We start from the raw sequence: 14711 nt of genomic DNA on the forward strand, positions 1-14711 counted from the left end.
CATTGTTTGTATTTTGGTATTGCTATATTTTTTAAAATGGTGCATAAGTGTGCATGTTGCGGATGTCGCATTCGCCAAAAACAATGACGTAAAAGTGCATTACCAACGCCGACAGATGAAAGGATTCAATGGAATCAATTCACTGGAAAGGATTCCGGAAGAGAACACAATGCTGAATAAAGTCATAGTTTTTGTTATTTTTGGACCAAAATGTATTTTCGATGCTTCAAAAACTTCTAACTAACCCACTGACGTCACATGGACTACTTTGATGATGTTTTTATTACCTTTCTGGACATGGACAGTCTACCGTACATACATTTTCAATGGAGGGACAGAAAGCTCTCGGACTAAATCTAAAATATCTTAAACTGTGTTCCGAAGATGAATGGAGGTCTTACGGGTTTGAAACGTCATGAGGGTGAGTCATTAATGACATAATTTTCATTTTTGGGTGAACTAACCCTTTAAGTATTGACTTAATACGGTAATTAGTCACCTAGCAACCACTCAAAACACACTACCAACCACATAGTAACATGCTGAAAACACTAAGAACAATTTAACAAATATATGTCAGTATCCTAGTTTTGCATTACTCACGTTTTATTCAGAAAATATTAAAATTTAGATAAATATTACAGCAGTCAAATGTGAAGGCAGTGACAGCTGCAAAAGGAGCCTTGCTGTTATTTGGCTAAGAAAGTGGCAGCACCCCAACATCTACCCCAAACGCGCACACACACACACACACACACACTAGTCCAACAATCTGCCAGAGGACACAGGGAAGATGGAGGCTTCTATCACAAAGTCAATGGTTTGCCAAGCACATGTTATTGATTTATGAAAATGGCTCCTCCGTGTCTTCCTCCCCCACCGTCTCGTGGGGTTGTCTGTGGTTAGGATCTTTTGTGTATGCGTTTAACTCTGTCACATACCCTGACCGTGATTCTGTCCTGCCAGTTTGTGAAATTGTGTGTGTTGAGGGATTGTGGGATTTGCCTGCCTGCCTCACTGATTAATGATAAGTCACCTCACATTCTGTCAGCCATCTGTAATTTCATTTTGACACCTGATGGCACATCTGAATAGATTCTGCTAGAATTTCTTTGTCCTGTTTTCTGCCGGATGAGAGATTCAACAGATTTTTATGTATATATCATTTTTATTTCACCTCAGTAAAGATGTTTGCACAGCAGTTACAGCCATTAAAATACATAGATCTTATCCTGTTACACTTTCTTTTAAATGACAAATTTTCGGCAGCCCTGAACAGAAAGTTAAAAAGAAAAAGTGCTAAACAATGGGTTTGATTGAAAGATTTATGCATTAATTATTTATACATGGCTTTGATGAGTGTAAATCTGCTGTGGAGAGGCGGTATTGTGCTAGGTTTGTTAAACGCTGATCAGACAAGCTGACTGGTGGGGGCGGGGTGAGTTGAGGTCCTGTTATTGGCCTGATTTACCCACATTCCCCTGGGTGTTGTCTACTACCACCATTCTCTCTGAAAAAAAAAAAAAAAAAACGCAGACCGTCTGTCCGCCCCACTGTTTAAGCATTTCCAATGTCATCAGCATGGCTAGTGTGAATGTGCAATTGGCCTAAACTCCCTAAATGACCATAAACACAATTTGAACATCTCTGGCTGACTCAGAAATATGGCTTTCACTCAAACATTCTGCTATTGGTTATGATTGAAATGATGTAGATGTTATGTTAGTAACATTTGTAAAATTAGATATTTGCATATACTGTATGTCAATTGTTTTATCATATAGCATAAACATTTATTTGCTAATTTGATATATGCAATATATACACTGTATATCAGGTGTGAACGTGATTTCACCAAGTACAACATGTTCCTGGATCAACATCTTTGTTGATCCTGGAACAACATTCCAATCAAACAATCAGATTTTAGTGACAAGTTTACCATTTATGTCAAGTTTAGGCTTACAACCTGGCTTAGGTGCTTCCACAACAGTGTTATTCAACTATCATTTCCCTCTGATTGTAGGGATAAGTTATGGGTAGGGTTAGGTTTAGCGGTTGGGAAAAGGTTAGGACTAAATTTTCGCATAGGAATGTGGTCGCCGTGATTTTGCCGAGTAAGACGGGGGAGCCAAATCTTGTTCCTGGAGATCTACCTACCTGCACAGTTCCGATCCAACCCTGATCCAACATACTTATCTGTAGTTATCAAGTGTTCCTGAAGATCTCAGTTAGCTGGTTCAATTGACCCTTTGCAAAGATCTGCCCCCCTTAGTTACTGTTGCTTTGTCCGACAAGCCGTGGCACTATCACACCGCACGCAGTGAAAAATACATCACGGAGCAGAGAGGACACTGACAACACGCCGACAGACAAGACAAAGCAGGTTACTTATGATATTAAACAAAGTCCCAGCTTTCAAACTGTGTAGTTTTTTTAAGAAATTCAAACAATAAAAACCATTTTGTGGCTATTTAATGTGTCGTGACCATGGTCGTGACAGATTGCTGTAGCGCGTCAGCTCAAGAGGCTCGTAAACCGATCATCTCTTACTACTAGTTCATGTATAGCATTAAATAAACATGAGAAGGAATGTTGTTTCAAATGCGGAAAGATTATCAATATACAACTTTTTTTAAGTTTAACTCCACCGAGGTTAATCTTCTAACTCTTGACTGCTTTGTCGGACAAAACTCTGATTGGTTAGAACGCTTGTCAACGCTTGTCAATCAAAAGTTTGATTGACAGGTGATCTAACCAATCATAACACAGAATGCCCGCGGTTTTCCCGCGGAATTGGGCTACTTTTACACTGTTGCAACGGGTTGTTTTTCATGTCCGTGGGTTGAATTGACCAAAATAATGTGATATTTACCCCTGAAATGCAAATTTTACCAGGGGAGCCCCTCCAAAAATGCAAATTTCCCCCCCCCCGGAACACCATTTTTATCGTGGGACCCACCTGAAATGCAATTGGGCGGGTTTTTTTGTTAAACCTGGCAACCCTGGTCAGGGGAGTTAGTATTAATGTTGGTGGACTTAAACTTGAAAAATGATGTGTACTGATGTCTTTCAGTACACATTCATTTCAGTGGCTCATTCATGTTTATTTGATGATATAAATTAACTAGTAAGAAGAGATGTTCAGTTCATGAGCCGCTTGATCTGAGGCGCTTCAGCAATCTGTCACGACACATTAAAGAGCCACAAAAGGTATTTATTGTTTACATTTCTTTTAAAATGACAAAATTAGAAATGTGAGATTTGTTTCATATCAAAAATAACCTGTTCTGTCTTGTCTGTCGATACGTTGTCAGTGTCCTCTTTGTTCCGCAAAGTATTTTTCACTGTGTGAGAACATGATGTGTGGCGTGAGAGTGGCATGGCTTGTCGGACATAGCAACAGTAACTAAAGGAGGTTGGTCTTTGTGAATCAGGGATGAGCTCAACTTTGCAGGATCAATCTTCAGGAACAGGATTGGGCACCCCTGCTGTTTGTTTGTATGTGTGCGTGGTGCTGTACAGTATGTGTAAATGCTTGATTTAAATTTACATGCCTGTTCATGCCTTTATTTCTATTTTATTTTGCACTGAATACAGTATAATGCATGCTTGAGGCATCCGTGGTGACAGTCCAGGTCACCAATCCATGGCTAGGTGTGCATTACACAATTTTAATTTTAATTTTAATTTTAATTTATATTAAAGGGTTAGTTCACCCAAAAATAAAAAATTCTGTCATTAATTACTAACACTTGTGTCATTCCACATCCGTAAGACCTTTGTTCATCTTTGTAACACATATTAAGATGTTTTTGATGAAGTCATAGAGGTTTCTGTCCCTCCATAGAGATCCAATGCAACTACCAATTTCAAGGTCCAGAAAGGTAGGAAAGACATCATTAAGGTACTCCATGTGACTTAAACTCAATTTTATTAGGTGACGTGAGTGCTTTGTTTGCTCAAAAAACATAATTTACCACATTATTCACAAAATAATATAATCCAAAGCGTGTTCACACAACAATGCCAGCTCTCACGTGAACACAAATCCTGGTGTTGTAGTGAACATTCGGGCATGTGCGTATTGTTGACACGTGAGTCTGAACACAACACGCACATCGTCGTGATGCTCTTGTGAACACATGTTGCAGATCAACTAAGTAAAGTGGTACGTTTTTTTGTTTTGTTTTGTTTTTTTTGAAGCACTCGCACACACTCATAAAATTGAGGTTAAACTGCTGGAGTCACATTTCCTACCTTTCTGGACCTTGAAAGTGGCAGTTGTGTTGGATCTCTATTAAGGGACAGAAACCTCTCAGACTTCATCAAAAAAGTATTCATTTATGTTCCGAAGGTGAACAAAGGTCTTACGGATTTGTAACAACACGAGTAATTAATGACAGAATTGTTTTGGGGAGTGAACTAACCCTTTAAATGTATGTGTGGCTCAATTTAAATTTAGCCTACATGCATTTACTGTTGATGCCTTGTTGTCAAGATTTATTTCAGAATCATTTTCACCCCTTAGACTGAAAAGCTGTATTTAGGCTGTTTCCGTTCAGACAAAAACAATTGGTTATGCAATAAGTAATTCCCTTATGTAATATGTAAATACCGTTTGACATTACAGTTGTAAATCATCCTTAGCTTCATTTCCATCCAGTTAAAAAAAAAAAAGGACAGTAGTTAAAGCAAATTTCAAAGTGTTAAAAAAAAGTATTAAACCCATAGTCCAAATCTGGGCAACATGCAGAATTGTATAAGATTTGAAATTGACCCTTCAACCTCTAATTAGCAAAGCTAATTACCCTTATGTACTCTATAATACATCATAATTAATGCCTAATCAGTATTATTACAAGTTATTTTCTGAATTGCACTGTATTTCTTTCGGACTGATTGATTGGTATGTGTTTTAGAAATGAGACCTGTGTACATCATGTCCATCACATCAATTTGGTGATGCAGGACCTACGGTATCAGATTTGCTGAGTATGAATGTGGAGTCTTGCTGTTCTTTCACTCCTCTGCATTAGTCATACAGTTAAGTTACGTAATGGGTTCAGTCACGGTAGCACAGAAACTCAAAGCAAGTTCTTCCCTGAGGTCAGTGCTAGCGCACAGGCAAAGACTAGAGACCATGTAGGGGCACTCGCCCACACTACGGCACTGATTTTTATCTTATTTTACACTGAATACAGTATAATGCATGCTTGAGGCATCTGGTGACAGTCCAGGTCAAAAGAAAAAAAACTGCATCCTCACTTTTTAAGACAGTATTATAGAAAAGGACATTGAAATTGATATCTTTGGACAACACATCCAGTTTAACCACATGTTTATGATGTCATATTTGCCAGACATAAGGCTCCTTTCACTTCTTCCCACCTGAGTCAATGTAAAGTGGATACAACATATGGTGGTTTTTTTTACTGAGTACTGAGCCACTCAAATGGCTCCCCAGAGGTCCATTATCATCTATTATTCATGTCTAAGACAGGCCTTACACTCTCAGAAATGCACTTTGGGTGCCACAGATCAGATTATAAATATCATTAGAGAGTCCAGCTATATCCCACACAGGAGCAGATGTGTTATATATGGCACAATGGTATACTGTATCTCTACCAGGGGTATTCTCATACACAAATAAACAAGATAAAAATTTCTATATTTAGACGGATGGAAATACTGGGAATGAAATTATCTCATCCTATTTCAAGGCAAATGCAAATAAAGCAATATCAACTACAGATGATCTTTACTTAAAATGAAAGTTCACCTAAAAATGAAATTTTGGTCATTCCAAACCCTTTAAGTAAAGATCATCTGTATTGTCTTGCTTTTCTCTTTTCTTTATTTGCATTTGCCTTGAAATTTTCATCTTTCATAGTGATATATGCATTAGGTTACAATGTTAATCTTGATATTTCACCCACACTCTTTTCTCTCACTCTTTCACTCAGGTGTGGCGTGGGACACTGGCCAGAATGCGATACCGCCGCATGCGTGCCGCTCTTATCATCATTCGAGCATACAGACGATACAAGGTTAAGTCATACATCCGAGAGGTTAACCGCCGCTTCAAAAACGTCCGTGGCTTGAAGGATCATGGCAAACATGTGAAGTGGCCCACACCGCCCAAGGTCTTGCGGAAGTTTGAGGAGGCGCTGAGGAACATCTACAACAGGTCAGAATTACGGAGGACAGGATGTGGACAGGCTCACTGGTGCTCTGCATGACTCATATGGTAGTCATGTATGGCTTCAGCTGTGCTGCATTAACGTCAGACGTGTGACTGGGAACACGGTTTGGCCTAATGTTACCATAACAATGTAATGTTTCTGACTCACTCCAATGCTTTCAGCTCTTTATCATTGTTGGACAAGGAAATGTTATTTTTTCGCTATAGGCTTGTGTATTTCCTAGGTCTTTAAGTATGGAAAGGCTGTCTTGTGTTCAACAGGGCTGTTGAGCCCGAGGCACATATTGATCTTTGGATCAAAGCCTTGTTGAAGATCTATTCACAAGAGCCTTAACACAGCTCTGACCCTGAAAACAATGTAGAAAACGACCTGAAAGTCAAAATAATATTCCAGGTGTTTAGATTTTTAATCTCACGGCAGATGTGCACCTACAACATTTAAAAAAAGAGAGAGAAAAGAAATCCCCCAATATAAATGATATTCTCAGCATAACAACTTGAGAGTAAAATCTAACTGACAATATCTAACAATATCAAAACGAGCCATTTTTGGAGCTTGATTAAATAAATGCTTTGTTTTAAACTATGAAACTTCATGGATGTTTTAATGGTACAAAGACCTTTTATATGTCAAAAGATCAAGAACATATATATATAATATATATATATATATATATATATATATATATATATATATATATATATATATATATATATATATATATATATATAATATATATATATATATACTTTCTGCTTTTTTCCAGGTTTAATTTAGATTTTGAATAACATATTTTGTGTGTGGTTTCAGTATATTTATATGGACTTGATAATTGGTGATAACTTTTTAGGCTACAGTGTACATTCTTGTAACAATTAATATGTCTGTTGCAGGTGATGGGTTTGGGTTTATGATATTTATTTGAATACATTTTAGATGGTGGGCCTGGACTCTCATTAAAAACCTGTCTCCAGAGGAGATGGTGCAGGTCAGGGCTAAAGTGGCCACATTAGAGTGCCTGAAGGGACAGAGAGCAGATCTAGGACTGCAGAGAACCTGGGAGGGCAACTACCTGGTTAGTGTTTAAAACCATGGAGATTAACATATGATTTAAAATAAATTATTATACATTTAGTTTCTTATGTTTAACACCAAGTTTTTTCTGTTCTTAGAAAAGGGACAGTCCTGGGACAGCGTCTTCCTTTACTCTGGTGTCCAGTGATCTGCAGAGGAAAGATAAGTTCATGAGAATCCTCTTCTCCTGCAATGTCCGCAAAGTATGTCCTTGATTATAATTGGTTCAGACTCTCAGTTAATGTGCATCATTACTCCAGTCTTAGATATTTGCTTTGCACGTAATGTTAACCTATGTAATGTTATTATTTCAACAGATCAATCGCTTCAATAAAGCAGAAGACAGAGCGTTGCTCATCACTGATCGCCACCTCTACAAAATGGACCCTGTCAAGCAGTACAAGCCCATGAAGAGCATCCCACTCTATAATGTAAATATCTACCTTATTCTAACATATGTAATCATAGGTTGCCTTCACACAGCAGCATAATTGACTGCCAGTCATACTTAGAGTGCTAAATACAGTTTGGTGATTTAAAGAAAATGACTATCAGAAGTCAACTGAATTTAAAGAATCATTGTAATCAAGATGTTTTGATGGTTATTCAGATTGTAGTATTGCAATACAGTCATTTCAGTAATTTTCCTAAAGGATCAGTTTACTTTAAAATGAAAATTACCCCATGATTTACTCACCCTCAAGCCGTCCAAGGTGTATATGACTTTCGTCTTTCAGATGAATACAATCAGAGTTATATTAATAATCACCCTGATGCTCCAAAGTTTTATAATGGCTGTGCACAGAAACCACCTGTCCACCAGCTCAAAAATAAAATACATTTATCCATCATAAACGTACTCCACGTGGCTCCGGGGGGTTAATCTGGGCGACACAATGAGGATGGACGTTACACTGATTAAAATTGCTAATTTCTCTGGATTTAAACATTGTTGGAAAGATTTGGGATAATGTAAGTAGTAAGTACACAAGTGAACAAAATATATAACACTGTGCTAGTGATTTTTGGATATTTTAATGCAAAAATCGTACATATTGTGCCTTTAATTCTCTGTTATGCTTGAAATAAAGCTCACATCAAACCTTTTGTCTCTTTAGGCTTAAATATAGACCTGGAATTCTGACTTTGAGTGCTTGAGCTATTTATTTATTTATTTTTTATAAATTATTCAATAAATATATTATTAGCAAACAAATTAACTTTAGTGAGATTTGTTTTTTTAATCATATACACTACTGTTCAAAGTTTGGGCTGTTTAAAAAAATATTTAAGGTCTTATGTCTCACCATTTATTTAATCAAAATACAGTAAAATCGCATTATGAAATAATTTTTCAAATTATAAAATAATTGTTTCTGTGATTGCAAAGCTGTTTTCTTCAGTGTCACATGATCCTTCAGAAATTATTCTAATATGCTGATTTGGTGCTCAAGAAACTTTATATTTGTACAGAACTAGTAATGGAAGAAGAAGCGCAATGAAAATTATTGATTAATTAAGTATTCTTTTTTTCTTTATTCAAAACAAATTAGAAATAGGACAAGAAATTGCCCAATGCAGGAAAATATCTGCTTTTTGGGTGCTGGAAAAGAGCAGTTAACATCTCTTGATTTGCGAAAGATCACTGCCCAGCTAAACCTTTCCTGCCCCTCACATATATTTTATTGCTCTGGTGTCACAGAACGCAAAGGTCAGGGAAATGGATAAAATGATTTATGTGACCGCTAACACCTCAAAGACAAAAGGATATTAAGGACACTGATTGCATTATTAAATGGTTGGGCTGCAACCATGTCCTAAAAAAAACATTGCAGCGATATTATCCAAAAAATAAATAAATAATCACCACGTTAATCCCCCCCCCAAACAATCCATTCTGCAACTCTGCTACGCTCCTCCTTCTTCATCCATCTCCTTCTCCACTGTTGTCATGCCAACATCCCAGGGGATGGGGTTGTCATGGTGATGGAGCAGGAGGGGAGATCAGCTGATGTCTAGTATCGTTCCGGCATGTGCACAGATTTGCCTCCTCTGTGTTTTCCTTCTGCTCAGGCTTGCTTGTGTCTTCACACTTCTATAGACTTTCTTTGTTTTCATCTCTTCTCTCCTGTTGCAGGCTGTTTTACTCTTCATAGACCTCTTTGTATTCTATTTATTTTCCTTAATGCTGTTTGTTTGGTGCATTAATAACAGCATGATAATAAGAAATGATAATAAAATTGTCCAGTATTACTATAGAAAGGGGTAAAAGAAGATATGTAGCTTAGCTTATAATGCACAAAATCACAATGCATGATACTTAAATAATAAATATTTGACAAAACAGTGGGAGCAATACTACTCCTTCAATTATTTTCGAACACAGGGAGTCAGTGGTAATGTGACTCATTCCCTACCGATTAGAGACACCAGGGGTGCCTGATCGATATTTCCACAAGCAATATATGGATATCAGGATAACACAACCTGTTCTGGCCTGGTCATCAGTGTCATGATCACATTTGTCTTTCGTAACTGTTCTTTAAATATTTACTCATACTGTAAGTGACAAATTGCTCATATCCGGCATCCCATAATGTGACTGTATTATCATGCGGTCCTAATTTGGTCACACCAGCTGTCGCCCCCTTACATCATTTCTGTATGTGCCAATTGCCAAGATCTTAGATGTGGTAGAGATGGTTCCCATCTAGCCAAGCTCATTTTTAGATAAATCTTTTGACAGTGTGGTGTAGAATCCTTAGTTTCTTAGTCTACCTTAGTTTCAGCTGGTGGTTTTTGCCCAGGAATACTGATCCATGGGGGAGTTAGTACTCTCGATTTGCCCCCAGCTGTTTTTTACCTTAACCCAGACTGTGTTCGTTGAACCCTAGCCCCCATCTGGGTGATAAGAGAGATAAAGAGGATGAAAGACAAAGAAATTTTACCTTAAGGAAACTGCAACACACATTTTCAAGTGCTTTATCTGGATAAAAGCAGTTATGTACGGAGGCTTGCTGTTGTATTTGGGTCAAATAAGTGTCTGAAAGTCTAGGTTTTAGAAATATAATCTTTATTCACATTGTTTTCAAATACTTTTGAAGAACATTTGGCATTTTCAGCATAATGTTCAATCATTGTTTTTCAAGGTTACATTTTTTTTTTTTTTTTTTTACAAATATCATGAATTTTTTAAACTTTTTTTGTGTTTTCTCCATTTGGCAACCTGAGCTAGTCTTGCCATGTCATAAAAAGGTTGATTATCTGATATTTTTAAGAGACTTGCTGACCAATCATGAGTGTCTACAACTCTATCATTTCCTGTTTTAGGGTTTTCTTGTCAAATGACAGTAACATGGCTTCATATATGATGGTTAAACCAACCATGGTTTTTATTTTCTTTATATTACAATCTCTAGATTGTTTTTGACATTTTTGCTTAAAGCCCTACACTGAAAAAGATGAAGATAGTTGAGGTGTTTTCAAGTTAAGTCCTTGCATTTTTGACTAGCATGTTTTTAATTTATTTTTGCATATAATAGAAATGTAACATCATTGACATATGCAGTCTGTTCTGACACCTGGTTGAATTAGAACCTAAGGTCCCAAACACTAACCCACCACACTCAAACATCTAATATCCCTTTAATTATCATCAGCCCCATGTTAAATTATTGTTTTGTTATTGTTAACTAAAATTAAACTATTACAAATTAATTGAAATGAAGCTGAAATAAAATAAAAGATAAACATTAGATGCAAAACTGAAAAGAAAATATGAAAGTTTTAGTCGATGTACTAAAATGACTAAAACTATAACTGAAATAAAACTAAATTATAACAAAATTACTAAATTAACATTAAAACTGAAAATATAATATTTATAAATACTATAATAGTATATAAATTATACTAAAATAACATGAAGGTCATCTGCTCTGGAAGTGCGTCTCACCTCATTGTAACACAGTGAATTATGAGTTGCTCCAACACTTTGATGTACCAACAGATGTGTAATGTTTCCTGTGAGTGCACCTACAAAACCCAGGGCCCACGTTTGCATGCTGACGATAATGAGAACTAAATTATGGCAGGGCTTATTAGTGCACGCCGGTCTTCTGTGTCTGTACGAGTGCTGTTTTAACTCACATCGCCCTGTCTTTCTGTCTCAGGTGACTGGAGTGAGTGTTTCCCCTGGGAAGGACCAGCTGGTCGTCTTCCACACCAAAGACAACCGGGACCTAATCGTATGCCTGCAAGGCATGGTGCCAGCGGGGGACAGCCGCATCGGAGAGCTGGTGGGGACCCTGGTCAGCCACTTCAAAAGGTGACACCAGTAGGGGGCGCTCCTGAGAGCGATTTGGGAGAGGACTCTGGGGACGGGGCCAGGGCACATAAGGCTAAGAATGCCAATCGTAATAATTCACCCACTCTGTTGTATGTGGTGCCAGTTCAGGGCGTTTAAGGACAGAGCAGCCAGCTTAGCCCTGTCGGATTGGTGCCTCCTATGGCTTTTTATGAAGCGGGAGGAAAAATTGTGTCTTTTAGATTTGAGAGTTACTTTAAGCTTTCTAGAAGCTGCCAAATGATTGCACAAGAGCCATGCATGGTGGAGAAAGGAGATAGATGTTCTGCTTGATGTTTGCTAAATTATGCTCTGGTGTGTCATACTGTGATGGCTAAGGGGTTACACGTCCTGAAATCGACGGGCGGTAGACACTATTACAGGCCTTTTGATGTTTTTTTTTTACATGGCTTATGAATCAGAAAAAAACGAAATGGACTCAAAAGGTTATTTGGGGTATGTAGAGTGTGTGTGTCTGTCTATGTACTGAGATTAGAGGGAAGCCAAGAGATATGAGTTAGATGAAGGTAGTCTGAATTAATGTTTCCATTTTACGTATCTGTGTGTTTTTGTCAAATGAGCCTGACAGGGCAGATTATGATTTAAAAGAAAACACACCATAATACAAGTCACTCACTATGGAAGCTTCTTTCTGCCACGGAATAATAGATAATTGTGACTTTTTATCTCACAAATGTAAGATATAAACATGCAATTGTGAGAAATGGTCAGAATTGTATAAACACGCAGTTCTGATTTATTTTTATTTTTTTTCGCAATTCTGACTTTTTTTCTTGTGATTCTGACTTTTTTCTTGCAATTGCGAGTTTATATCTTGCAATTTTGACTTCTTTTCTCAGAATTGCGAGTTTATATCTCACAATTCTGACTTTATAACATGCAATTGCAAGTTAATGTCTCACAAATTTGACTTTATAACTAGCAATTGCAAGTTTATATCAAATATTATATATATATATATCATATATATATATATATATCATATATCAAGTTTATGCAATTCTGAGAAAAAAGTCAGAACTGTGATATGCAAATTCTCAATTTTCGAGGAAAAAAAGTCAGAATTGTGAGATAAAAAGTCGCAATTACCTTTATTATTTTTTATTCACGGGCGGAAACAAGCTTCCATAACTCAGTGTCCCTAGATATACAGTGCCCTGAAACAACCTTTAAAAACATGCACAGTAACAGACCTAGGCTTTGTCCAGAATGTATACACATTAATCTGACTACAATTGGCCTCAGGCTTGCTCTGAAATACAGAGGTAAAGCTCAACATGTAGTTAATCCTTCAAATATTCGTATGCACATTGTATCATTTATACTTGGGCAGATAGATGAAGACTGTTGCCGGACTACAAAAACAACTGCGCTAAGTGATATCGACTTTTCTTACAAAGATGCTTCACTGCTTTTTCTTTAAATAAAACCCCTGTGTCCCCCAAGCAGGGTGTTTTTTAGAAAACACCTTGCTAACGTTTCGGTGCTAATGACCTGCAGCCGTAAGCTCTCTCCGAATCCATCCATCAGCATGATCCATTCGCCGAACAAAAGGCCAGGCTCTGAGGCTGCTGTGTTCTGCTGCTTTCCTCTCCCTGTAGATGTGTACTTAACCTTTATCTCTCCTCTGCTGTCCTGCACAACAGCCTGAGCACTAGCCACTGCAGAGAGGGCTGTTCCTTCCTCTCTCAGTTCACTTCCTATTGCCATTTCAACTGTGACATCTAGGAAAGAGCTTGTATAGCAGCTTTTGAGAGTTAGTAACACAAAAATAGTAGTCTGTTTAAATTATTTTCAATCACATTATGCATGATGTGGACGTTAAGTGAGTTTGGATCTCTGGGCACGTTTCTGTGAGGTTTGACACTGAGCTGGTTTGACTTTTTTTGCCAGAGTGGCTTTACGGGAAAACTGCAGACATAACCGTTTCTTCTATGCTATTAATAGATCGGAAGAGCATCCCATTTATTGAATATTAGTCTGACTAGCACAGCCTATGCCATATGCAAGTAAAATCGTAACCCTCTTATCTGCAGTAAGAATGTTGTCAACAAAGTCTCTGATAACTCAGTCGAGTTCTATGTAAAAAGAGGATTATTTCTCTAAGTGCCCATTTTCTCTCTCCACATTTTTATTTTTCTCTGAAACTTGCTTTGTGTTCATCCTCACTATCATTGCAGCATCTCTTGCCCAGTTACAAAACATCTATTTTCTATTTAGGCAGCACTGAACCTCAAGTAAACCACACAGGTTACTCATTGTATCATTCGTTTCACTGTTGAGTTTTATGTTAGCATATTGCTAAGCTAACAACGCAGTACTTCAAAGGGTTAGTTCACCCAAAAATGAAATTTCTGTCATTATTTACTCAACCTCATGTTGTTTCCAAACCCATAAGACCTTCGTTCATCTTCGGAACACAAATTAAGATATTTTAGATGATATCCGAGAGGTATATAAACCACACTCAGTATTGGCCAATGCTGTTCATGTTAGCAGCACAACGCATGCGCATGGCTAATACTGAATATCCACGGAAATTGCAAATTATGCTGCCTACTTTTTTGGAGCAAACTTTGCATTGGGTTCCTACTTACTGTGTGATACCTAAAATGAATGGTACACCCCCAAATTTAAATTCTGTCATCATTTATTCACCCTTATGCCATTCCAAATGCGTAAATTCTTTCTTACATGGAAGTATTCTGTAGCTAAACGATTTGTTTGACAATTGAAATTGAAATTACTAGTTGTTTTGGTTTTTTTTTTTTTTTGTTCAGCTATTTTTTTAATTTGTTTCCCAGTTAGTAATTTTAGTGCTTCAGCTTAAAATTATTTCAGTGCCAAGCCAACATTTTTTAATTTTCCTTTTATTGAAGAATCAATTTTTTTCTTCTTTATAACTACCCCTTTAAAATGCTGCCTGTGGAGGCTCAGTATTTCTCTTATCCTACCCTACTTTCTCTCTCTTTTCCAGAGATGAGATGTAGGAGATTAAATATTTAAGGTTGTGTGACTGCAGCTCTATTTTTAACCGGGCTCTTCATCATTGGCATGCACAG

The 14711-nt window shown here is 37.3% G+C and overlaps 1 protein-coding gene across 2 annotated transcripts in view; it reads left to right on the forward strand.

Moving 5' to 3' along the window:
* Nucleotides 1–14711, forward strand: part of myo1d (myosin 1D) — a 76876-nt gene that overhangs the window by 44913 nt on the left and 17252 nt on the right. For both annotated transcript variants that reach the window (XM_067369057.1, XM_067369058.1), the window contains 5 exons: nucleotides 5970–6193; nucleotides 7146–7284; nucleotides 7382–7486; nucleotides 7601–7714; nucleotides 11456–11610. In XM_067369057.1, coding sequence (XP_067225158.1) covers nucleotides 5970–6193; nucleotides 7146–7284; nucleotides 7382–7486; nucleotides 7601–7714; nucleotides 11456–11610 — 737 coding nt within the window. The remainder of the gene's footprint in view (nucleotides 1–5969; nucleotides 6194–7145; nucleotides 7285–7381; nucleotides 7487–7600; nucleotides 7715–11455; nucleotides 11611–14711) is intronic.

Source organism: Chanodichthys erythropterus, chromosome 19 (genome assembly GCF_024489055.1).
Source record: "Chanodichthys erythropterus isolate Z2021 chromosome 19, ASM2448905v1, whole genome shotgun sequence".
Taxonomy (NCBI): domain Eukaryota; kingdom Metazoa; phylum Chordata; class Actinopteri; order Cypriniformes; family Xenocyprididae; genus Chanodichthys; species Chanodichthys erythropterus.